This window comes from Choloepus didactylus, chromosome 17, assembly GCF_015220235.1.
Source record: "Choloepus didactylus isolate mChoDid1 chromosome 17, mChoDid1.pri, whole genome shotgun sequence".
NCBI classification, from domain to species: Eukaryota; Metazoa; Chordata; class Mammalia; order Pilosa; family Megalonychidae; genus Choloepus; species Choloepus didactylus.
Window position 1 is genome coordinate 37,349,214 of NC_051323.1, and position 26,594 is coordinate 37,375,807.

Sequence of the window (26,594 nt, forward strand, 5' to 3'; positions counted from 1 at the left end):
CCAATTTTGATTTTGCTTCCAAGTCTATTAAAACTCAAGACCTTGACTCTCAAATGGTCATATCTCAATGTCATGATGCAAGACAAGAATAGGCCATCTAGCCTTGAAATGAGTGGTGACAACAAAGAGGACATTGGAAGTATAAACACAGATGGAGTGTACAGCATGTGGACATATTAATATATACCATTCCAAAATATATTGGATGCTTAGAAATTTCTTCTCTGATTCAGAGTACAACTCATGGTGAAGGTGCTTTCCCTCCCCAACAGTGAATCTGTAATTATCTAAGCATTCTTTAGGCACAATATAAGATTTAACCTAATTCATTCACTAATATATCAATGAAAGCAATATATACCAATATGGAAAGAAGCAGGAAATACAATATTAACTTAGTGAATTGCCATTAAACATATATCAAATTATTCAATTTGGTTTTTAACTGGATCATTAAAAATAATTGCCCACTAATCAATCTTCATATAAAAATCACTAGTAATTAATTAGTTTTAAAGTATACAAATTATTATCTATTCAGTATCTTGGGAAGACATTCTTCTAATAAATATTTAATGTTGATTATTCTTAGGTCTCTCTTTAATTAGACACTGTAACATACAGATTACCTTTACATTTGCCATCATTTAAAAATACAAAAGTATATATAGTTTTGCAAAAGTGAGGTGCAGTAAGATACACACAAATGCATACACATATATACTGTTATGAAGCTTGTTCTAACTTACGAGTCTAAGAGCCAGAGAAGTCCATCAATACTTGTAGATATTCTGTGTTCAAAAGCTCTCCTTGTACTTACTGACTGAACATCTAGGCAAAACAAAGTTCTGGTGATGAAAAAAAAAAGCATGTATGTCGGAATTATACAGCTCTGAGTTCAAATTCCTTCTCTAATATTGATTAGTTATAAGTCCATATCACTGAGCCGTAGTTTGCTCATCTGTGAAACAGGAATAATGCTAAATTCAGTCATGAGAACTCAATTAAATAAGGTATAATCTGCAAATCACCCAAAACAGTATTTGGCACATAATAGGGTAAAAGCAGAAAAAGCAACAGAGGCACTTAAGATATAATACTGGGAAGGCTGGTTATATCTAGCCCATGTCTACTTTGGACAAAGCACATTTTTTCTACAGTTCACTATCACCTGGTAAATATAAATTTTTTATTCCACCTTGTTTAGGCAAGTATTCTCCAAAAGTTATTTATTGGAATACAACTGCAGGGCTGAGGCAATCAGGCCAGAGAGAACAAAACATATGAATGGGGGAAATGATAACAGATGATGGATATAGGAATAAAAAGCAAGAAGATAACAAACCTGCATAGATCTATTAAGAAACGAAAGCAAGTGGTAAAGGGGGAAGAAGAAAAAGTCAATGTTACTAACCATTTGTATTTAGCATTAAGCTCAGAGAACACAATAGCCTTTCTTAGTTGCCTCTCTTCTTGTAACTCACTGCCAGTTTTTCTTAACGCCAGCACTGTGTGTGCAATTTAGAAGGTGGCTCTCAAGAGTCACATTTATCTGTAGCCTTGGTTATCTGTCACTACTTTACCAGATTCCAGCCTGATTATATCCAACTGTGAGAGGATATGGTGTATTCATCATCACAAGACTGCCAAATGTACCTGGTGGGAGGGTATGGTAGGCTGAATTACGTACCCCCCTCCCCCCCAAAAAAAATGTTCTTCATTTTAATCCTATTCCAGCGGGTATGAACTCATTGTAAATAAGATCTTTTGAAGATGTTATTCTTAGTTATGGTATGGCCCAACTGAATGTGATGGTCTTAACCTGGTTTACTGAAGTCCATTAAAAGAAAAAAAATTCAGAAATAGAGAGAGGATATCATAAGAAGGAACCAGAAGCTAGAAGTCAATAGAATCCAGAAAAGAAAGGAAAGGACAGCATCATGTGACAGGAAAGTCAAGGAACCCAATGATAGTAGCCAGCCAGAATACTACTGACCCCAGGAAAAAGCAAGCCTTCCAGCCTCCAAAACTGTGGGCCAATCAATTCCAATTGTTAAGCCAACCCATTGCGTGATATTCTCATGGCAACCTGGAAACTAAGACAGAAAGTGAGTTAGGAGATATCTTCTAGTAAGAGAGCTAATTGTATACTAGTCATCAAAAACAATGTCTAGATATAACAACTTAATATTTTCTTGATGGGGGTATATTAATGGCAAGAAATATCTTTAACCTGAATATAAATCCTTCTTTCATAGTACAAGGAACTCTGGGTTAACAACAATCTTCAACCTGCATTCACCAGAACCGGCACTTTAATATGGAAGAGGATGAAATCAGAAGCCGTTTCAATTGTGTATCTATCTATTCAACAGTTTTCAGACTGCATTACAATTGCCATTCAGAAATGACTTTCATTTTCATTGGCTATGTGATAAATGGAGCCATATATTTAAAGTTATCAGATTAGTAAAAACTTCAGGAGTAAAAATTTTTCAACTTGTGAAATATTTGAAAAGTTTAGACCTATCTAAAAAGCCTTAAATTAATTTTCATTACCATTTCACAACAAAACAAATACAGAAATAATAGCTTTGGGAATTTCCAATAATGAGACTGATCTACCAGTCTATTAGGTTATGAGTTAGTAAAATTAGCCAAAAAAACAGATAATTTAGTCAAAAATGTTGTTCATTACTTCACTAAATTTCAAGGACCTTTGAACAAATTACATTTAAATACACAGGCTTAGCAAATCTTCTATAAATTCTGATTTAACGGGCATAAGAAAGCTTCCCCAGGCCAAAAGTCATCTCCATACATATGATTCTAAATCCCTCATTAGCAAGTTGCTCCACCTGATTAAAGATTACATTCAATTCCATACACATTCATTAATCATTCAATGATTATTATCTACTCTTTACAGATCTACTATGTGCTAGGTACTTTACACATTATCTCATTTAATCCTCAAGAAAAATCCATGGGATAATCCCTTTCTACAGACAAGCATAGCGAGACTTGGAGAGGTTATCTAACTTGCTCAAAGTCACAAAGCTGGTAAGTTGCAGACTCAGGATTCAGACTCAGCTCTGTAGGACTTCAAAGTCTTTTTAACAAGCCTGTCTTCCTCTTACTTAAGAGTAAATATACGCTTAAAACACACAGGAAAAAAATAAACCCTGATATCTAGGTACAAATAAAGTTTTCAATAATTTACCCCGCTCATTGACAAGGTTCAGACCATGGGAGAGCCAAGATTTTTACCTAAAAGTAAGGGTACTGAAAGGGAAATGGAAATCTTTGGTCAATTTAAGTACCACCAGCTCCTGAACTACCTCCTCCCTGCATTGCTCTGCCCCACCCATCTGTCTGCTTAAAGACAACACACATCTTTCAAGGGGAACCCAAGTCTTCTCATGTCCCATCTCCACCTGCTCTGTCTCAAGACCTCTAGTCAGAGTCAGATCCCAACTGCATGAGGCCTAATAAAGAGTCAAACCTGGGAGAAGGCTTACACACCAAAAGAAGAGTGAGTTAAAACATTTTGCAAACTTGGGCCAGTATCCCAGGGAATCTCAGTAACTCAGGGAATCTTTCTGAGTATGGATTTGGAGAAAAGGGAGGAACATGATTTTAACTAAGACTTTATAGACCAGCTGTCTTAACAGAGCTTCTGGATTCAATGTGGAAGCTCAAGCAACTGGGAGTAGCTCTTATTGCTCCATTTCTTAATTGAAATCTGAACTCAATAGTGACCTAAACTATTTGCCAGAAATTAATCCAAAGACTTTGGGAATTGCATTGTGGGTTTTACCTTGTGTGAACTGATCGTCTTCCCTGTATGTCCCGAGAGAGCCCAGCAGACTCTCCCTTCAACACATGCTCCAGGTTCGGGGTGGGGGGTGGGGGGGGGGGTGAGGCAGCACCGGGGGTTGGAGTGGGAGAGATGCGGCTGGGCACTGCTTTAGGCTACGTGATCTCAAAGCCCAAGTCTTTGGCTCTCCTAGAGACCCTGTGAATGTCCCAATACTCTTTAGTAAGTTGCTTTTCTGCATATATGACCTAGTTTAGATCTGTTTGCTGCCAAGAACTCACCCATCAGCCCAATGCATTCTCAGCTGCCCTATGGTGTTTACGGGAAGAACAGCTAAGGAAAACTGGAACCAGGCTTAAAGGGGGAGCAGGCCCCTTTGAAGACAGAACAGAGAGAGATCTTTATAGAAAGAGACTTTAAGGAAATAAGAGAAGGAGCCACGGGTCCAGCCAACCTAGGGACATCTCAATTTGATTATCTTAGAGAAAACAGAAGGCTCCCTGACAATGCATTCTCTCAGTTTACTCCTCTAGGCAGCCACTCTGGACAGCCACTTCGATTTCCCTTTCTTACCCCTAACCACATCCCTCATACTACCTTCTTCCAGCACTCCCTTCTTCCTGTTTCAAAAGCCAGTCCAGCTCTCCTTTCTTACTGATGCTCCTTGTCACTACCACCACAGCATCTTTCTGCAAGCAAATGACTTATGTGGCTAAGAGCGAATATCAATTGTTTCATAAAGCCACGGTGCCTTGAATATTCGTTATTGTTCTTTGTTACCTCCTGTAATAAGACAGAGGATTTTATTAACCACGACTTCTGCTCTGCTTCTCCTGAGAGAAAAGCAGTTCATGATGGAGACAAGACTATACTTTCCAGAGGGCTGTGCTCCAGCAGGGAGGATCGTAAGTCAGGAGAGAATTGCAGTGAAGAGGAGATAACAAGTTAAGGCAGAAGGGGACGAATGGAAGGAGGAAAAGAGTGAGAGAAAAGGAATATGTATACATGAATGTATGTGAATGGTGAGCCAATAATGGCAAGATATTTGGGAAAGAACTTTGGGAAGAGGGTGAATGAACTGGAATTTTAGCATGTTCAGCTCAATGATATGCTGTGTGAAGTCTTGTACAACCTATGTAGGACTATGGCCGTACAACCTACGACTAGGATTTATATATTCTAAAAGACTTCTGGAGTTGGATTTTTTGGGGAAGGGCACTGATGGGGAAGAGGTTTAGTCAGAACTCAGGTAGAGGTGGGTTTCAGGTTCAACAATTATTCTCAATTTATACCTCCAATAGCTTATTTTTACAAATGACACAACTATGCAATTATCCCATGCTACAATTTAATCTTCAACATGTTGATCCAAAATACTATTGAGGTAACACACACACACACACACACACACACACATAAAAATCATAGAACAACCCTGAAGAAACTTGTCATCCTTTCATGATCTGAGTTTTTTTTAAATGGGATTAAAATTGCCTATTATATAGCAAGTGTCTCATTTTATGAAAAGCTAGGCTTTTAAGAATTGAACCTGTCGTTACAAACAAAACAGACTAACATCTTCAACTAATCTAAGGTCCAAATGTTAGTTACACCTCTTATGGTGCTCTCTAAAAGGTAAACTTTCACCCTGCCCACAAAGTTAAGAGTCATCTCCATTTCTCATTTGGAACAAGCATAGACAATGTGGCAGTGGCTCTCCAGGTCACAGATGACCAGCCCTTCATCCTTCATTCTGTTTAGGAAAGATACCATCTTTGATAGAAGAGAGAAAATGGAATTTTTTCTATAAGATACTAAACCACCTTATTGTCTTCTGTCTGAATCAACAGAAACTGTAGTAGAGCTAAAATAATGAAAAGGTCCAGGATTTTGATTCACCAGGAAACAGCAAGAGGTCCCAAAAGGAATGTTGAACTTTGTAGTAGGCTGACATAGTAGTCTATGTATGTGACAATCACAGCCACCCAGCAGAGCAAACATAGAGAAGGAAACAAATGGAGAGGCAGAAATAGCCCAGATAAATAGAGATTATAGAAATTTTTATTTCCATGGCATGGAACAAAGAAAGATTGTTTTAAATATTCTGTTGGGTAGAGGCATTAAAAAAACAAACAAACAACAAGAAAAAAAAAACTACACCTATTCACCAAAATAAACTGCATAGGAATCACTAAAACTGAAAAATATATAATAATTCAAAATACAGAAAAGCTAGCAAAAATGCAGAAAATCAGATAACTACAAGGACTATACTTCCTAAGCACTGAAGCAATAGACACCAAGAAAAGATAATTTCAAAAATAAACACACTGAAACTTTTAGATAATGGAAAATAAAACCAAAATTAAAAGGATAAGAGACTGACTGAAACATTTGCATTACATGTAACAAATGTCAAAATCTTAACTAGGGGTTATCAACACAGCAACATAAGACATTCCCTGAGAAAGTCTCCCTTCAGAAACAACTAATAAAAGCACAAATCACACTTGCTTAGAACCTTGGAGGACAAGAGAGACGGGAGAAGGACTCCACAAACACCGAATCGAAGAAAAAGAAAGAGAAAAAAAAAAAAAAAAACACTATAAGAAAGGTAGGAGATGCACAACTTGGACCTGCGAGTTCAGACCTATCCCCTCGTCATTCAGACCCATGCAGCTTAAGAGTCACACAGAGGCAACATGGCCCAGGGACCTCCTGCTGTGGATACAGACCACAGAGCCACTCACAGCAGTGAGTGAGAACCCCGGGCATATCCAGGCAGGGACCTAAGTCCCCAGAGACCCAGGGCAGAACCCAAGTGCCTGGCTAGTGCATGCATACAGAAAGGCCCCCAGGGAACAAGAGACCCATAGCAGAAATGCTGGCAAGAGGTGCATATATCCAACCAGGTCCCTGATTGCTGGACCACCTAAATGGAAAACAAAACAAAACAAAAACAAACAAACAAAAAAACACAGGCCTTTTTAAACAAAGACCCTATTTGGCTCCCTGGGGTGGGATACTCTAACAGGAAGTTACTGGAGGCAGAAAAGAAAGGGAAAGCTAAACTGCTGTAAAGCAGGATGGGTACCAGGACTGAAAAGTGTAATGAAACAGGGTACTGAGTGAGGGAGAGAAGATGAACAAATCATAGAAGCTGGAGAGAAAATTCTGCACAGAAAACAAACAGAACAGATCAAGATTCCCAGAGAAGGAACAGAAGAAAGGAAGCCTTTGCCTGGAGGTGAAATAATTGCACATAAAAGGAAAATGCTAAAAGTGGCACTGCATGTCCAGGGTAAAAAACAGGTGTAGAAGAATTGAGAAAATATGAACAGTTAAACACTAAAGGTTCAATATAAGCTGGAACAAGTGTCAAAGAAGAGCCTCAACACATAGCCAATCTTCAATAAAACCCAAGGCAACAGAGAAAACAGACTTTCAGAGTTAGCACATCAAAATAGTCAGATGAGTAGACATGAGCAAAAAACTACAAGCCACACCAAGATAAATAGGGAGATACGCCTCAGTCAAGGGAAAAAAAAAACAACAACAAAAGTCTTCAGGAGACACAGACTTTGGAACTTCTAATGAAAGAAGTTCAAACAGATCTCCTGAAACAATTCAAGGAGATGAAGGAAAATATGGACAGAAATAAACTAAATATGAATATGGAGCTAAAGGACATTAAGAAGACCATGTGTAAGCAAAAAACAATTAGAAAGCTTAAAAAGAAACAAATTGGACATGAAAAGAAAAATAATGGAGATTAAAAGTACACAAGAGGCATACAAAAGCAGTCTTGAATTAGCAGAAGAAAGAACCAGCAAATTAGAAGACAGGACAATCAAAATCATACAGCCGGAAGAACAAATAGAGAAAATAGAAAAAACTGAGCTGTGTCTACAGGACTTCTATGACAGCATGAAGCATAACAACATACACATCATGGGAATCCCAGAAGGAGAAGAAAAGGGAAAAGGAGCAGAAGGAGTATTTGAGGAAATAATGGCTGAAAAATTTCCAACTCCTATGAAAGACATAAATAAACATGTCCAAGGAATCACAACATATTCCAAATAGGATAAACCCCCAATAGACCTTCTCTGTGCCAGTTTGGATATATTATATCCCCCAGGAAAAGCCACATTCTTTGATGCAATCTTGTGGGGGCAGATGTATTGGTGTTGATTAGATTGGAACCTTCTGTTTGAGTGTTTCCATGGAGATGTGACCCACCCAACTGTGAGTGACACCTTTGATTACGGTGTGACTTCTTGATTGAATGTTTCCATGGAAATGTGGCCCCCACCCATTTAGGGTGGATCTTGATTAGTTCAATGGAGTCCTATAAAAACAGCTCACAAACAGGGACCTCAGAGCAACAGAATGACATTTTGAAGAGGAGCTGCAGTTAAGAGAGGACAAAACACCCCAAGAGCAACATTTTGGAGAACACCATTTTGAAACGTAACCTGGAAGCAAGTGGATGCCAGCCACATGCCTTCCGAGCTAACAGAGGTTTTCTGGATGCCAACGGCCATCCTTCAGTGGAGGTACCCTATTGCTGATGCCTCACTTTGAACGTTTTATGACCTTAAGACTGTAACTTGTAACCAAATAAACCACCTTTATAAAAGCCAATCCATTTCTGGTATTTTGCAAAATAGCAGCATTAGTGACCTGGAACATACTCTAAGACACATTCTAGTCAATGTCAAATGCCAAAGATAAGAGAATTCTGAAAAACAGCAAGAGAAAAGTGATTGATCACCTACAACATATCCTCAATAAGAAAAAGTGACCTGTTCTCATTGGAAACCATGGAGGCAAAAGGTTTGAAAGAGGAAAAACTGTCAGCCCCAAATTCTTTACCCAGCAAAACTGTCCTTTAAAAGTGAGAGTTTAAAACATTCACAGATAAACAGAAATTGAGAGAGTTCATCACCAAAAGATGTGCCCTGAAAGAACTGTTAAAGGGAGTCCTTCCGGTTGAAAAGAAAAGACAGGAGAAAGTGGCTTGGAGCAGTGTGAAAAAGTGAAGATCTTCAGTAAAGGTAATTAAATGTGTAAATCAAAAACCAATAGAAATGTATCCTCAATATTACATACCTACTCTTTAACTCCTGTAAGAATCAGAATTCAATTGAATAAGAAATAATCATATTTCCTGATAATGACATAAAAATATAAAGAGGGGAAGGGAAGCAGACTCCTTCCAGCAGGGAAGAGGCTGCACTGATGGGAAAAAATATATATATAAATAAAAACAGAGACTTTTCAGAATACTGGAAGAAGGCTATGTCACAAGAAAATGGAGAGGCTGAGGACTGGCTCTGAAAAGGGGCTTTTGCTCTTTTCTCATTTTTTTTCTCCTGGCATTCTAAGCAGCCCATTAGAGAAAGCCTCAGGCATCTTCAATTCCCTGCTGACCCAGGCAAGTGTAGAGTTAACGGAACCAAAAAGACAAAGGAGGAATTCAAAGGGAGAAGATAACTCCCTAGAGGGTGTATCCTCCCTAAGAAAAGGGGGGTGGGACTAGCTCAAGTGGCTCCCTTCTCTCAGAGAATTCAGACCCCAGGGCCTAGGGGAAAACAAACAAGCAAATTAGAAACAACCACTTGGTTTCTGGCTTCTGACATTCTCAGGACAGGTCAGGGTCCACTGTGAATTAAAGGGACTACAACTCTTTTCATTGGTGGGGAGCTGTGGGCTGACAAGCGCCACCAGCTGGGCTAGATAGGGAAAGCACAGAGTCTAGAGACCTCACAGGGAAGTCTGTCAATCTTCTTGGACCCACCCTCAGGGAATACTGAATACACAGCCTCCCCCTGAGACCTGAGCCCCTCTGGTCTGGGGAAATCTGATTAGGGCAGTCAAGGAAACTAGATGCCTAGACAACAGAAAATGAAAAATCACACTAGAAAAAACGAAGATATGGCCCAAAGGAACAAACTTACACTTCAACTGAGATACAAGAATTGAAGCAACTAATTATTATTCAAACAAATCTCCTAAATCAATTCAAAAATCAATTCAATTTGTTGAAGGAAGATATAGCAAAAGAGATGAAGGATATAAAGACGACATTGAGCAAACACCACGAAGAAATCAAAAGTTTGAAAAACAATTGGCAGAACTTACAGGAATGAAAAGCACAACACAAGAGAAGAAGGACACAATGGTGACCTACAACAGCAAATCAAGAGGCAGAAGAAAAGATTCATGAACTGGAGAACAGGACATCTGAAACCCTACACACAAAAGAACAAATGAGGGAAAGAATGGAGAGATATGAGCGATTCTCAGGGAACTGAGTGACAACTTGAAGTGCATGATGTACGTGTCATGGGTGTCCCAGAAGGTGAAGAGAAGGGAAAAGGGCCAGGGGCAATAACGGAGGAAACTGTCACTGAAAATTTCCCATCCCTTATGAAAGACATAAAATTACAGCTCCAAGAAGTGCAGCAAACTCCAAACAGAACAGATCCAAATAGACTTACACCAAGACACTTAATAATCAGATTATCAAATGTCAAAGACAAAGAGAATCCTGAAAGCAGCAACAGAAAAGCGATCCATCACATACAAAGGAAGATCAATAAGACTATATGCGGATTTCTCAGTAGAAACCATAGAGGCAAGAAGGCAGTGATATGATATATTTAAGATACTGAAAGAGAAAAACCACCAACCAAGATTTTATATCTGGCAAAACTGTACTTTAAATATCAGGGAGAGTTTAAAATATTCTCAAACAGACAATGAGAGAGTTTATGAACAAGATACCTGCTCTACAGGAAACACTTAAGGGAGCACTACAGATAGGGAAAAACAGGAGAGAGAGGTTTAGAGCACAATGTTGGGAGATGGTAGCACAATAATGTAAGTATATTGAACAAAGATGACTGAGTGGTTGAAAGAGAAAGGTTAGGGCCATGTAGGACACCATAAGGAAAGACAGAAAATAAAGACTGGGACTGCATGGCTTAGTGAAACCTAGAACAGTCAATGATGGCGATAAAATGTACAAATATGTTTTTACATGGGGGAGAACAAATGAACTTCAATTTTGCAAGGTGTTAAAAAGAGGGTGGTACTGGGAGAAAAACACAATCAATGCAAACTAGAGCCTATAGTTAACAGTAACATTGTAATATGCTTTCTTTAATTGTAACAAAGGCAATACACCAAAGCTAAATGCCTATAAGAGGGGACCTATTGGAGGGATACGGGATGCTTGGCATTAATGTTGCTGACTTTTTTATGGTATTTTATTTTATTTTAACCTTTTCTTTCATGGCTTTTTAGTTGTCATTTTTTCTCTTTTTCGTTTGTCTTGTTACTCTTTTTGCCTTTTCCTCTTTCTTTGTGGCTGTATTTTACCTTATTTTAATTTTTCCTTTTATTATTATTCTGCTTCAATTCTCTTTTTTTGAGTAATGAACATGTGTAAGTGCTAACTGTGGTGACGAATGCACAACCATATGATGATACTGTAAACAACTGACTGTACATTGTGGATGATTGCATGCTATTTGAATATATCCCTATAAAATTGCAAGGAAAAAAATAAAGAGAGGGACACGAGTGCTGGAGAGAACTTGGAGAGGGAGATGTATGTATTCACTGTTGGTTGGGAAGTAGAATGGTGTAGCTTATCTGGAGGACAGTATGGTGGTCCCACAAGAAGCTACATATGTGGGGGTTTCAAGATCCTGCAGCCTCAGTATGGGGTATATACATGGAAGATCAGAGAGCAGGGACACGAAAGGACACTTACACACCAGCGTATATGGCAGCAGTATTTACTATTTGCAATAGACAGAGGTGGCCTAAGAGTACACTGACTGATGAACAGAATGGTGAACTGTAGTGCATGCATACAATAGAATACTGAGCAGCTACAAGAAGAAATGAAGCTGTGAGACATGCAACTAAGTGAATAGCTCTTGAGTACAACATTTTGAGTTAAGCACACCAGAAACCAGAGGACAAACGCTATTATGCCGCACTAATATGGACTATCTATAATGTGTAAACTCTGAGAACTGAAACTTAGAGCACAGCTTATCAGGGCAATTCTTATTGTAATAGTCCCCAGATTGTAAGCTCTTAAAGCAGTCACATCTATTCCTGAGTTGTAACGCTTATCTCTAAAGCCTGAGATGCTGAGCTCCTTGTGTATAACCTGGTCAGTCCCTGGAACTTTAGATGTATGTGTGACACATGAGACTCAGAGCTAGAACTTGGCAGCAATGAATGTCAGTATTATCCCACATGGCAACTGTTGAAAGAGCTGAAAAAGAATTCAGACATTAATTAGAAATATGAATGAAGAAGATCCGGTTAGGACTAAGGCAAATCAGGCCCAAGGTTAAAGGACGATACTGACTAGGTTTTAAAACTACAACTTATGTGTGAGACCAAGGGAGGAGATGTTTATCTAGTGCAGGATCTATATTTTCTGTAGCACTTGTACAATCTAACTTGTACAATCAGTTTGTTTGAACATGATAAGTGCATGGACCTTTGAATGGGAAGTGGGATTTGGTGAGTTTGTACAGGCTGGGGTGACATCCCAACACATCCCAAAGTGATATGGGCAGAGAATATAAGTGTATCCCCCACCCCACCCCACCCCCAGAAGCTGGGGAGAAAAGCCTTGGACTTCCCCACCTGGGCTATTGCTGATTTTCCCACAAACACTGACGACTGCAATTTGGTGGGCTGAGACCTCAGTCAGGAGGCTTTCCCCTGTGAGGCTAGTTGCTGCAAGGGAGAGGCTAAGCCCACTTATAATTGTGCCTAGGAGTCCCCCCTAGAGAGCCTCTTTGTTGCTCACATGTGGCCCCCTCTCTCACTAAGCCCATTTGGCAGGTGAACTCACTGCCCTCCCCTCTATTTGAGAGGTGAATCCTCCTGGCAATGCAGGAAATGACTCCTGGAGATGAGCCTGGACCCAGTACTGTGGGATTGAGAGGATCTTGTCAACCAAAAGGGGGAGGCGAGATGAAACAAAATAAGGTTCCAGTGGCTGAGAGATTTCAAAAATGGAGTCGAGAGGTCACTCTGGAGGACATTTTTATGCACTATACAGATATCAACTTTTAGTCTTCAGTGTGTTAGAATGGCTAGAAGGAAATAACTGAAGCTGTCAAACTGCAACCCAGTGACCTTGATTCTTGAAGACAATTGTATAACTATGAAGATTGCATAGTGTGACTGTGTGACTGTGAAAACCTTGTGGCTCAACTCCCTTTATCCAGTGTATGGACAGTTGAGTAGAAATATGGGGGACAAAAATTAAATGAAGGACAGGGTGGGACGGAGGGAATAGAAAGAGTTAGGGACTCTTTTTTACTTTTATTTTTATTTTTGAGTAAAGAAAAGGTTCAAAAATTGATTCTGGTGATGAATGCACAACTGTAGGAATGTACACTGGATGACTGTAGGGTGTGTGAATATATCTCAATTAAACTGTATTAAAAAAAGTAAATGAACAATGGGGGAGGAGGGGAATGGGATGTTTTGGATGTTCTTTTTATTTTAATTTTTATTTTACTTTTTCGATTAATGAAAATGTTCAAAGTATAACTGGTGATGAAAGAACAAGTATATGATGATATTGTGAACAACTGATTGACCTCTTTGAATGATTGTATGTTATGTGACTGTATCTCAACAAAATTGCATTAAAAATATTTAAAAAGGTAATGTGGGACAAAAACAACAAAGAAGGGAAACAGCAGAGAATAAGTATGCTGTTGAAGCTAAGTTGGTATCTTTAAACATACCCCAAAGTAACTACAAAGAAAGTGTTTTTTTTTAATACAGAAACAGAAGTTAGAAAGGGATCAGATACATCCCAAAAGATCAACTATAAGGAAAAGGAGACTGCAATTAAAAAAAAAAAAAAGAGAGAGAGACAAACAGGTAAGACATAAAAACCAAAGGGCAAAATGGCTGAAATAAATACTGCCTTTACAATAATAAGCCTGCATCTTAATAGCTTCAACTCCCTAATCAAAAGACACAGATTGACAGAATGGGTTAAAAAACAAAATGATCCAGCTGTATGTTGTTTTCAAGAGACTCACCTTAGACTCAGACACAAATAGGTTGAAATGGAAGGATGGAAAAAGATATTCCATGCAAACAGTAACCAAAAGAGAGATGGGGTAGCTATTCTAATATAGGACAAAACATACCTTAAACCAAAAGAGACAAAGAAGAACATTATATATTAATAAAATGGTCAATCCACCAAGAAGAAATAACAATCAAATATTTTTGCACCTAGGTACAATGCCCCAAATACATGAGGCAAACATTGGCAAAACTTAAGGGAGAAATAGACAACCCTACAATAATATTTGGAGACTTCAACACACCACTTTCATCACAAGATAGAACATCTAGACAGAAGATCAATAAGGAGACAGGGAACTTGAATAATATGATAAACGAACTAAATCTAACAGACATATACAGTACATTACACCCCAAAACAGCAGGATACACACATTCCTCTCAAGTGCACATGGATCATTCTCCAAGATAGACCACAGTGTTGGGTCACAAAACAAGCCTCAATCAATTTAACAAGATTGAAATTATACAGAGAATCTTTCCTGACCACAATGGAATGGAGCTGGAAATCAATAACAGGCAGAGAACCTGAAAATCCACAAATACACAGAAGTTAAATAATACACTGAATCAATGGGTCAAAGAAGAAATCACAAGGGAAATCAGTAAATGTCCTGAGACAAATGAAAATAAGATCACAGATCAAATTTATAGTCCTAAACAGTTACATTAAAAACCACACCTGGAGGAAACAGAACAAGAACAACCTAAAGCAAGTAGAAGGAAACAATACTAGAAGCAAAAATAAATAAAATAGAGAATAAAGAGAACATTAACAAAACCAAAAGTTGGCGCTTTCAAAAGATCAATAAAATCGGCAACCCTTTAGTTTGACAAAGAAATAAAGGGAGGATGCAAATAATATCAGAAATGAGAAGGTGGGCCTTACTGACCCCACAGAAATAAAAACGATAAGAGGATAATATGAACAACTATATCCCAACAAATTAGACAACCTAGATGAAACGGACAAATTCCTAGAAACATACAAACAACCTACACTAACTCTAGAAGAAACAGATCTCAACAGACCAATTAGAAATAAAGAGATTGACTCGGTCATCAAAAACCTCCCAACAAAAAAAGGCCCAGGACATTTTTGATGGCTTTACAGGTGAATTCTACCAAACATTCCAAGAATTAATGCCATTCCTGCTCAATCTCTTCCAAAAAATTGAACAGGAAGGAATACTACCTAACTCATCATATGAGTCCAACATCACCCTAATACCAAAGCCAGATAAAGATAATACAAGAAAAGAAAACTATAAGGAAAAAAAATTTACAGACAAATATCCCTTAGGAATATAAGTGCAAAAATCCTCAATACTAGCAAACCAAATTCAACAGCACATTAAAAGAATTGTACACTATGATCAAGTGAAATTTCCCTGGGTATGTAAGGGCAGTTCAACCTAAGAAAATTAAGAAAATTAATGTAATATACCACATTAACAGAATGAAAAGGAAAAAAAAAAAAAAAACACATATCTCAATTGATACAGAAAAGGAATTTGACAAAATCCAGCATCCCTTCTTGACAAAAATACTGTTCTAGTTTGCTAATGCTGCCAGAATGCAAAACACCAGAAATGGATTGGCTTTTATAAAAGGGGGTTTATTTGGTTACAAGTTACAGTCTTAAGGACACAAAGTGTCCAGGTAACACATCAGCAATCATGTACCTTCACTGGAGGATGGACAATGGCGTCCGGAAAACCTCTGTTAGCTGGGAAGGAACGTGGCTGGCGTCTGCTCCAAAGTTCTGGGTTCAAAATGGCTTTCTCCCAGGACATTCCTCTCTAGGCTGCAGTTCCTCAAAACTGTCACTCTTAGTTGCACTTGGGATATTTGTCCTCTCTCAGCTTCTCCAGAGCAAGAGTCTGCTTTCAACGGCCGTCTTCAAACTGTCTTTCATCTGCAGCTCCTGTGCTTTCTTCCAAGTGTCCCTCCTCACTGTAGCTCCTCTTCAAAATGTCACTCACAGCTGCTCCGAGTTCCTTCTGTTATGTCAGCTCATTTATATGGCTCCAGTGATCAACTTAGACCCACCCCAATGGGCAGAGCAACACCTCCATGGCAATTATCCAATAAGAGTCATCACCCACAGCTGGGTGGGGCGCATTCCAAAGAAACACTCAAAGAATTACAATCTAATCAACACACAGGTCCACCCACACAAGATTACATCAAAGATAATGGCATTTGGGGGACATAATATATTCAAACCAGCACAAATACTTAGAAAAATAGGAATAGAAGGAAACTTCCTCAACATGAAAAACAGAGTATATGAAAAAACCACAGCTACCATCATTCTCAGTGGTTAAAGACCAAGCTTTCCCTCAAAGATCTGGAACAAGACAAGGATACCCACCACCACCACTGTTATTCAACAGTGTACTGGAGGTTCTAGACAGAGCAGTTAGGTGAGAAGCTACCAAAATTGGAAAGAAAAAGATAAAACTTTGACTATTTGCAGATGACATGATTCCTATATAGAGAGAGTCCTGGAAAATCTACAACAAAGCTCCACTAGAACTAATAAATTCAGCAAAGTGGTGGGACACAAGATCAACATGCAAAAATCAGTAGCATTTCTATACACTAGTAATGAGCAATCTCAGGAAGAAATCAAGAAAAAATTTCATTTATGATACAACTAAAAGAATCAAATATCAAGGAATAAAGTTAACCAAGGATATAACGGACGTATACATGGAAAACTACAAAACACTGCAAAAAGAAATCAAAGACAACCTATATAAATGGAAGGATATTCTGTGCTCATGGATTGGAACACTAAATATTGTCAAGATGTCAATTCTACCCAAAATGATTTACAGATTTAACATGTCCCAATCAAAATTCCAACAGCCTTCTTTGCAGATATGGAAAAGCCAATTATCAAGATTTTTAAAAATGAGATTTAATTCACTCATACTTTTTATCATCTTAAAAGACTGCATGATACTTTCTGTATAGGTATATGTCATAGTCTAGTTGTAATTGCACTGTACGTGCTATTTTGCATTCTGTTTTCATTTTATATTTACAGTAAATAAATCCACATTGCCATGTAGACATCCTAATTATTTTAAATATCTGAATTTTAGTGTATCATGTTCTATCCAAGAACTCTTTCTTAAAAAATAAAATAAAAAAATAAAGCCTTAACATTTTTCAGTGGCTACAATTCTGTCACAGTTGGGTCAAGCTAGCCTCAATTTAGCCTAAAATGCAGCTAACCATATGGATATTTATCTGTGCAACACCAAATATCCGAGTTTGACTAAGCTTTTAAAATTATATTGAGGAAAAGCATTATGTCTCTACTTTACCTCCTCATCCAATTAGATAAACCTCTAAAATCAAACATAATTTGCCTGCAGGGTTGGAAAAGGATTTTACAAGCTTTGTAAAAATTGACATACAAGTATACAAAAAACTACCTGTATAAAAGACTCAGTAGTTAAAAATCACAAGTAAAGGGAAGATTTCAAAGAATAAAAAATGTAGACATGCTGGATCTTTACTTGAAATATATTATACAATGTTTCATTACATACTTACATGACATCCATAACAGATAAGAAATATTCATATAGCTCAGTTGCCATGGAATATGAATTTTGTTTCATGAGACAAGATATGAGGTCAGTGAATGACATTTCCTGCATGTTGTACTAAAGCACTTTCCATGTAGGATGTGATTTAGTATAAGACTTTTATTCATTATTTACTAGCTGACATAATATACACATACACACACATATATATATTAACTTCCCTACACACATATATGTATTAACTTCCCTACCAGGTGAAATAATGCACGGGAACAAAGCATTGGTCACTGACAGCAATAAAACAGCTATAACTTACTGGGCTTTTGCTATGTACCACACAGGATGCCAAGTTCTTTGCATGGATTAGTTATCGTCCCAACAGCCCTAAATCAGGGCTACCCTTATCTTCTGTTTAGTGATTAGACACCTAGGGCTCACCACAGATACACAACAGACCGGTGGTGGCACAAGTCTGAAACCCAACAGTTTCTGACCCTAAGGTTCATAACTTTATGCTTATATCCAGTATGTAAAGTTCCTAAGGGGAAATATGAAAATGCATTTTAAAAAGATTTCAAACCTAGGTTACAGTAAGATTTATTTTTATTAGTCCTGAACAAACTGAAAATTCAACTAATCAGAACACGGTAATATTCCCTGCAAACATCTGAATCAAGAAGTAAGAGGTTTACAAAATGGAGGTGGTGGGGGTGGGGGTGGGGGTGGGAGTGGGGGTACTGAGCTATAAGTGAGGTTAGGAATACTAAAGCATCATAGGAAAGAAGACAGGAAGACTTAACTTAGTAAAAGAAAATCAAGTTGATTAGACACATTCATTACACTTGTTACAAAGAGTTGAGAAGCAGAAAACTTATCCAGAAGGTCAAAGTAGTTAACAGATTATCAGTGGAAATATTTTAGTTGGCTCTAGAAGCAAGAACAGGTCCTATAAAAGTAATGGTAAGGCCTTGAAATTGATCAAGAAAAATAAAATAGCCTCATTTTCAAAAAATCATATTTCATTTGATTACCTTAAATATTTCTAATATGTGAAAATGTCAATTATTCTAAAATCTAATTTTATCATGCTTCAAGACAAATATGACTTTAAAAACACAAAATAATATTTTAAGGGTTTTGTTTACTATTAGGGAATGGAACTAACCCAAAAAATAAGATTAACGATGAAGAAAAAATTAATATTTGAAGTTCAAAGTTCAGAATGATACTTATTAGATGTCACATAAATTTAGAATATAACTTGGTGAGAGCATAATTTAAAATATTTTATATCTAGTCTTTATATAATATAGAGTTCAATTTGGTTGACATAGAAGATAAAACTTGTTACTTGTATTATAATTAAAAGCACAGATAATATAAATCAATTTTTAAAATTTATTTTTAAATTTATACATATACTTTACTATAGCACTTAAGTGCCTTTTAGTATTAGGTATAAACTTTAAAACATGATTAGGATTCTCTAACTTCAATAATTTATCAATATTGTCCAGACACAATTATGTTTCAAAAGTCAGTAATTTGAAGTAGAGGAAACAGCAGTAATTTGGATAAGAACTGCAGAATCACATTAGTTTAAACATACTGGTAATATTTCAGTTCCTATGTGAGCCATAAGAAAATGAAAAGTCCTCATTCCACAGCCCAAACTAGATCTTACCTACATCACCTTTTTCAAAATCTCATGCCATTCAGAGGTCACAGAAGAGCCTGAACAAGAACGTGAATGGATGACTGGCTCAGGGCAAAATTATCATCACTACCAGAAAAAGTAACTCAACACATATACCAGCCCTGCCACTCACTAGCTGTGTGTCCTTGGGCAAGATAGTTACCCTTTCTGTGCCTCAGGAGAAAAGTGGGGTAATAATATGTATATTTAGTTGAGTTATTGGGATCATGGAGTAGTGTTAAAGTTCTTAGAGCTATGCCAGGCACATATTAAGGGCTTGATAAAGGTAAACTAGTTATTTTTATTATTCAATAGTATATCTTCATGCACAGAAAATCTCATACTATTATTTTCTTTCAATTTTTTACATACAAACCCATGATACCAGAGCTAATAATTCCTATCTTACTGCTTAACGAAAAATAAATAAGGGCAGGATTTGAACTTTCATAATTAAATAGCATGTCAAATGCTTAGTGGCAAGAATGAATCATCTATCATATTCTCACAATTCCAATATTCACAAAGTGCAAATTACTGTTCATGTGACACACAAGCAATAATGAAGTTTATTCTTAAGCACTTTTCTTTTGCATCTTTTTAATGAAAATAGTTTGTTCAGATCATCATTCCCTGTTTACAGTCAGGGTGCAATTATTCCAACAGAAAATTGTGCACTAAACACATTTAAGGTATTTCTCTAAGGGATTATACTTATTATACCTCATCTTAAAGAGTGACGTAACCATGGTATATATGTGTTTAACCTTGAATTCTCCAAATTTCCAGTATTATAGAAAGTTTCCTTAACTTCTGGGAAAATTAATAGAAAGGAGAGTATAAGAAGAGGCAAGAGACTTGATGAGCCACTCACTCCACGGCAGCCCTCCTGGAGGGCAAGCAGGTGCAAAGGAGAGCTCTGCATGACAAGTCAGTTATTTCCCCAGACTGCCAACCATCTAACTGTGCAAGCAACAAACATTTTTGCCAACACATTCTAAAAGCAAAGTGACAGTATATCACTCTGGTTTTAAGAGTTACTGCTTTTAACACCCATTCTAGGTTTAGATTTATATAAGATTACAGACTGAAAATAATTATAATATCTAATTATTCATTTCAATTACATTTCAATAGATATTATACTATTTGGGTAAAAAGATCAGCTTATTGCAGTATCAATCAAAATAGAGAAAAACTATCAACAATGAGGTGTGACTCAGTTGGTTAAATGCATATATGTTGGCATCTACATAGATAAAAGTCTATAAGGATAACCCAAAAGAACAATAGTAGTGACCTTTAGAAAAATAGGATTAGGAAGCAGTGGTGGATCTCATTCCACATTGTACATTTTTGTACTATTTGAACATTTTACAACCATCTTGTTTCACCTTCTAAATTTTTGTAGTTTTTTTTTAAAGCATATTCCAAAAGAAAGAGCTAGTGTTGCATCAGACAGGGTTATGAGAAACTGAGATGTCAAAAATCTTAGATTCTCTTCTCCAGTTCTACCAAGTTCACAGGACTGTAACAAAAAACGGCTCTCTCCCTCCTTCAAAATATGGAATCGGATTTCATTAATATTGTACTTAAATGAATTAGATTCTGAAGCTCTGTAATTTCTCAGGGGAAACCACAAAGTGTAAATTCATTCTTGCTAGCACAATTGTAAAGAGTGTAAGAAAAATCTTTTATATTTAATGTGTATAATGTTACTTTTCAAACAATGCACTTCCAAATACAGTTTACTTCTTTCACATCATAAGAAAAATGTGGGACCTGACATTTTCAGCATTTCAAGCAGAGTGATAAAATTGATGATTATAAATTTCTTTTGGAAATGCAGTTGACTTTCAGAGGTCAGAATTATGTTTCAGCACCCAATCAGGGGTGGGGGACAGAGGGGGTTTGAGAAGAAGTTTCTCATCTTCCCAGACACAGAAGAAAACTGTATTATGGCCCTACTCGCCTCTCCTCTCCTCCTAATCTCTCTCTGTAGCACAAACAGCAGAGCCTTCTTTAGTAATAAAACATTCATATTTAATAAGGGCTACTGGAATCTAGTACAAATCTTTCATCTATCATTTTAACTCTGTATTTGCACACTCTGACATAATCCCAAACAAACCAAATGTTTAGAGTCACAGGCACATGTAAGTGGAAAAGAACTCTTCCTCTTACATCAAAATGACCCCAAACAGATGGCGAAAAAGCAGCAAGTTCAGTCAAGCTGGCATCTCTAATCTTTCAATTTAGGTGATAAACACTTAGATTATCTTTTTTTCACTTTAAATTAGATATTAAGTCTAATTATCTAAATATTTTTCTGTACAAGCTTACATTTGACAACCGAACCATTATCATTTGTTCACATATATTTCCTGATAATTTTATTAAATTCATTTTTAAAAAAATCTATTTTGAAGGCAGAAATATGCTATAAATAATTCAGATTACAAAATAATTTGAGTTTCAAAATAGTTTCTTACTGAAGAAAATGTATTTTTAAATGAACTCTCATTAATATAATATTTCATGCCAACACATTTCTAAGGATGGAAAGGGATTCTCTCATCAGTGGAAACCCTGAGCTGAGGATGGCTCCTTACTGTCAGGGTACAGAAAGAATTCCTGTGCCCACAAAACTCATGCCTCCGTGATACCTCCAAACAGTCAGTTACAACATACAGAAGTTAAATGAGTCACTTTAAGGGCACACCAAGATGGTTCCAGTTTCCAGAACCTTTTCCACACTGTCAAGACCACACTGCAGTTAATTAAAAATTAAGTACCAAGGAAGGATGCTAGTGGCTAACAAAAATATGAGGTATATCTGTAATATAGAAAGCAAAAGGCTCAAATTTACATGGAGCCCAAAGCAAAACACCCGCAATCTAAAAATGAGTCTAAGAGTCCAAGCACAGAGTCAAACAAATATAAGAAAACAGGAGTGGTTCTGAAGTCCCCAGAATAATCAATTAAATGGTCCACTGCCAAGCACCTGGGGCAATTAGAGGCTTGTTTCCATTACCCAACATCACATCTCCAAGCCCCAACCCCCAGAACAATTGGCTGGCAGTGGAAAGGCATTTGGCCCTAGACTAAAGCCTTAAGAAGTGCATCAAATGCAGAATCTTTGGGGCTGGGGACCCAAGGCTGTAAGTACCGAGGTCAGTGAGAAGCAGGTTGGAGTCTGTGGTGACTCCAGGCCCCTCCACATGCTGGGTATCGAGATGGGCAGCAAAGCTATGTCCAGCGGGAAAGCGAGCCTTACCTGAGCGACTGTATAGAGTAAAAAACGCTCCAGTGAAATAAAGAACAAACCAGCAACAAGGTAGAACTAATTAACCAAATCAATGGCGGTTTTTTGAAATCAATAATGTAGAGAAACCTTTGGCAAGCTTGATTAAGACCAATGAAAGGAAACAAAAGCCACAAATAGTATTAGGAATGATAAAGGGGACACAAATATAGACACAAAAAAGATTCTAGGAGCCTACTATTTATAATAAATTTGAAAACTTCAAAAAAATGAAAGCTTTAGAAAATATAAATTATAGAAACTGACCCAAGGAAAGGAAAATAATTGAACAGACCTGTGGAGCGGGTTGCTCTAATGGTGCATTGTGGGAACATGGCTTCAGGCACCACAGAAACTTTCAGCAAATGATCCCTTTATTATACAGAATAAAGAGTCGACAAAGGGCAAATAATCTCTGTCACTTACTCTTCATGAAGACAGGAAAACTCCCATCACATCTGGCCTCCCTGGAGTGCCAAAAACTGCTCCAGGACAGGGTGAAGAGAAGGTAGCTAGCTCCTCAGCTCCATTTTGCATCAAAGAGACCAAACACTACTGAGTGTGGTTTTTACCCACCTGGAGGGGGTGGGGCCTGCTATTGAGAATGCCTGTTTTGTTAAGCACCTGGGGCCACTTGCTCCTGATTTCCAGGTTTCAGCTCTGCCAGGGCCTTTTCATTACACTTACCATCTCCCCCAGGTTGTAGAACGGCAGACAACAGACCCCAGGTGTCTGTGATTTGCCCCAGAGAAGAAAGTGGGGGTACCCCCGAGGTATGGGTGCTGGAGGCTTAACAGATGTCTGTGATTTCCCTAAAAAGACAATAATCTTACAGGAATTATAAAGACAAACTCCTACCCAACATGGAGTTTTATGGGCAAGCTCTACCAAAACAAGATTCAACAGGCTGTAAAGTCTTCCAGATCATAGAAATAGGGAGAAAGCAGCCCAGCTCTTCCAATGATGCTGGCACAATGCTGATATCAAAGCTGGATAAGGACAGCAGAAAACTACAGACCATTCTTCACTTGCTAATACTAAATAAAATACAAAGAGCAAATTAAATCTTAATCATAGTATATTAAAAGAATAGTATTATCATGACCAAGTAAGGTTGTCATAGGAATGGAAAGATAGTTCAACATTAGAAACTCTACTAGAATTCTTTAATACAATATTATATTTTAAAAGAATTCTCTGTCATTTTTATTGCACCTTCTGGTGGAAGAGACCTAGCAGAAGGATCCATGACTGTCTCATTCATCACTGTATTCCCAGCAACGAGCACACTCACTCTTTCACTTAAACATTTACTTCGTGCCTGCTTGTACCAGGCATCCTTCCAGGCTTACCTCATCTTATAGCCTGGTTGGGGGGACAGACAATGAACAATAAACAAATAAGAACACAATTTCAGACAGTAATAAGTGCTGTGGAGTAAAATAAGGTAGGGTGAGAGAGGCAGAAAGTGACAAGGGATGCCACTTTGGATAGAGGACAGTCTTCTCTGATGGGGTGACGGTGACGGGCACAGAGATCTGAGTGAAGTGAGGAAGTGAGCCAAGTACACATCCAGGGGAAGAGTGTTTCAGGCCCAGAGAAGAGCACGTGCAGACGCCCAGAGCTAGGAGCCTGCTTGGTTTGTCTGAGAAACAGCAGAGGCCAGTGAGGCTGGAGCAAAATGACTGGGACCTAAATGAGATCAGAGGGGTGGCTAGGGGCCAGATCATGCAGGGCCTGGCGAGGGACGGCAAGGACTCAGACTTTTACAGTAAACACACTGGGACGCTATTGGAGGGTTAAGGGTAGAAGAGCGATAAGACATTAAAATTTCTTTAAGGATCATTCTGGCTGCTACATGGAGAATAAGCTGTAGAGGAGGCAAAGTGGAATCAGAGACACCAGTTAGGAGACTATGGAGAGGCACAGCTGAGAAAGGCCAACTAGGATCAGGTGGGACTGGCCGCCCACAGAGAGAGAGCTCACTAAGTAATTTTTAATGAATGTGGTGTTTTCTTTTTATTACTTCTTGATGCTATTTTCAGGAAATTTCTATAGTCACATTGTTAAAAGAAGTAATGAATGTAATAACAGAATCTTATGCAAATCATTAGAAAAGAAGGGTTTGACTAAACATGAAACAAAGAGGTGTAGAAATGAAAGATCTTACAACAAAATCTTTCCTAAATTCGATCATTAGGCTAGGGATGGTCAACTCTTTTAGTCATACAATATGCTCTCGAGAGAATCCTGTTAAAATAACTTTGGGCAATGCTAATAGCACAACAAAGATTCATTGGGTGCCTATCATAAGCCAGGCCCTCTGTGAAAGTCCTCTGTGTTTTATTTTGTTTGATCTTCACAACCACTCTCTGATGTAGTGTGACCAAGATGTTAGCCATACTGTGCCCCAGTTCTCCCTGCAGTGGACGCTGAGATGAACCACTTAGAACCTCCTTCCATTGCTGACAGTGTTGTCAGTCTCTTCAGGGGTCTTAGCAGCTGCCATGGGCTGCCCTGCCCAAGGTCACGCCCCTTCCCAGGCCAGCATTTACCTAAAGATTGCTCAATGTAGGAATACAAAGGCCTACAGAGCAACCTGCAGGGGCTGCTGTGGCTGCCATGGGGACTGCTTTGCAGCTTGATGTGTCCCTCTGCCCTCCCTTCCATACCTATTGATCCCAAGAACACTGCCTTTTAAACATCCTAGAAGCTAAATTTTATCTCAGGGTCTGCTTCCTGGGGAATCCAACTTGCAATACTCTACCTCCTTTCTCGGGAACAGAACTCCCAAGTGTTAGCTGAGCACATGAATAAATGTCAAGAATAAATAAACCTAAGCTCTCAGCTTACTGAGCCAGCAAAATATTGAAAAGCACCTGCTTCCAAGACTTGCCCAGGTTTAACACTTAGTTAAATTACTCCAGAATAGTACAGCTGGACTCTGCTGATGTCATCACCTTCATCAACCAGGGGGTATAGTTGAAACGACAGTTGAAATAAGCTAGGGGGAGTACGCTATGGGGGGAACTGTGGCTTCTGAAGTCCCACAGACCTGGATGTGGAGTCCAGCTCTGATGTTTGCCAGCTATATGACCTTGGGCAAGTCTCTTGATTTCTCCCATCTAAATTACATTAATAATATTATCTACATTGCAGAACTGCTGTAACAAATATCACAGTTTGTACACAAGACATCCAACACATCATAGGTATTCGGTGTTTGCCTTTCTCATACAACAAAAAGGTGAGCTTGAGTTCAAGGAAAATTTTATCTTGAAATAAAATTATCAAATCTCCTTAAAGGGAAACCACTTAGTTAAAATTGAAATAGCCCCATAGTATTTTATATGAAATGTTTTGTGATTTCCACAGTTCTGGATGAAATGCTTTCCATAATATGCTAGCCATTTCATTAAATGGAAAGAATTTTATTCTCTGCCTGGAGAAATCCATCAAGCTCCAAGTCTATTGTCCCCTATTTCCTGTCTTACTCAAACCAATCAGACAAAATTAGTCATCTCTCCATATTTCCATAGCAATACACTCACATTACTAACAAAGTCACTTTAAGCTTGGCTTTATGGGTAGCTGTTTCTCCCATTATATTGGAAGGTCTTTGATGACAAGAACCATTAGCTATTCATCCTTCATCCTAAGTGCCTAGCACAATACTTGGCACAGAGTAAGGATCCCGTAAATACTTGGCAAAATTGCACTGAACTTAACAAATACACTGACTTCTATGGATTTCATGAAAACAACCCTCAGTTCCATAATCCTGACAGCAGCTGTGATCCTAGAGCAGAAAGCATTTCAGAAACTACTTAGCGCCAATACATTTCCCTGGAGAAAATATTTTAATGAGAGGCTGTCAATTTGGTTTGTATAGCCCACAGGGTCCTAGTCAACACTGAATAGGAGAGATCCCATTTTTCATTACAAATATGAAATTAATTCAATTTTCAGGTTTGCTTGCCAGGTCAAGTTAATTCTAATCCTCATTTTGAAGAGGTTACACAAATTAAACTATCAGAATAGAAAAACAGG

At 38.0% G+C, this 26,594-nt stretch overlaps 1 protein-coding gene across 4 annotated transcripts in view; it reads right to left on the reverse strand.

Annotated features, from left to right (window-relative positions):
* The window catches only part of EML6 (EMAP like 6), a 333,322-nt gene that overhangs the window by 257,291 nt on the left and 49,437 nt on the right, over positions 1-26,594 (reverse strand). For 3 of the 4 annotated variants that reach the window (XM_037806998.1, XM_037806997.1, XM_037806996.1), the window contains exon 3: positions 750-848. The exons of the other annotated variant lie outside the window; for it this stretch is intronic. In XM_037806998.1, coding sequence (XP_037662926.1) covers positions 750-848 — 99 coding nt within the window. The remainder of the gene's footprint in view (positions 1-749; positions 849-26,594) is intronic. 4 annotated transcript variants of the gene reach the window in all.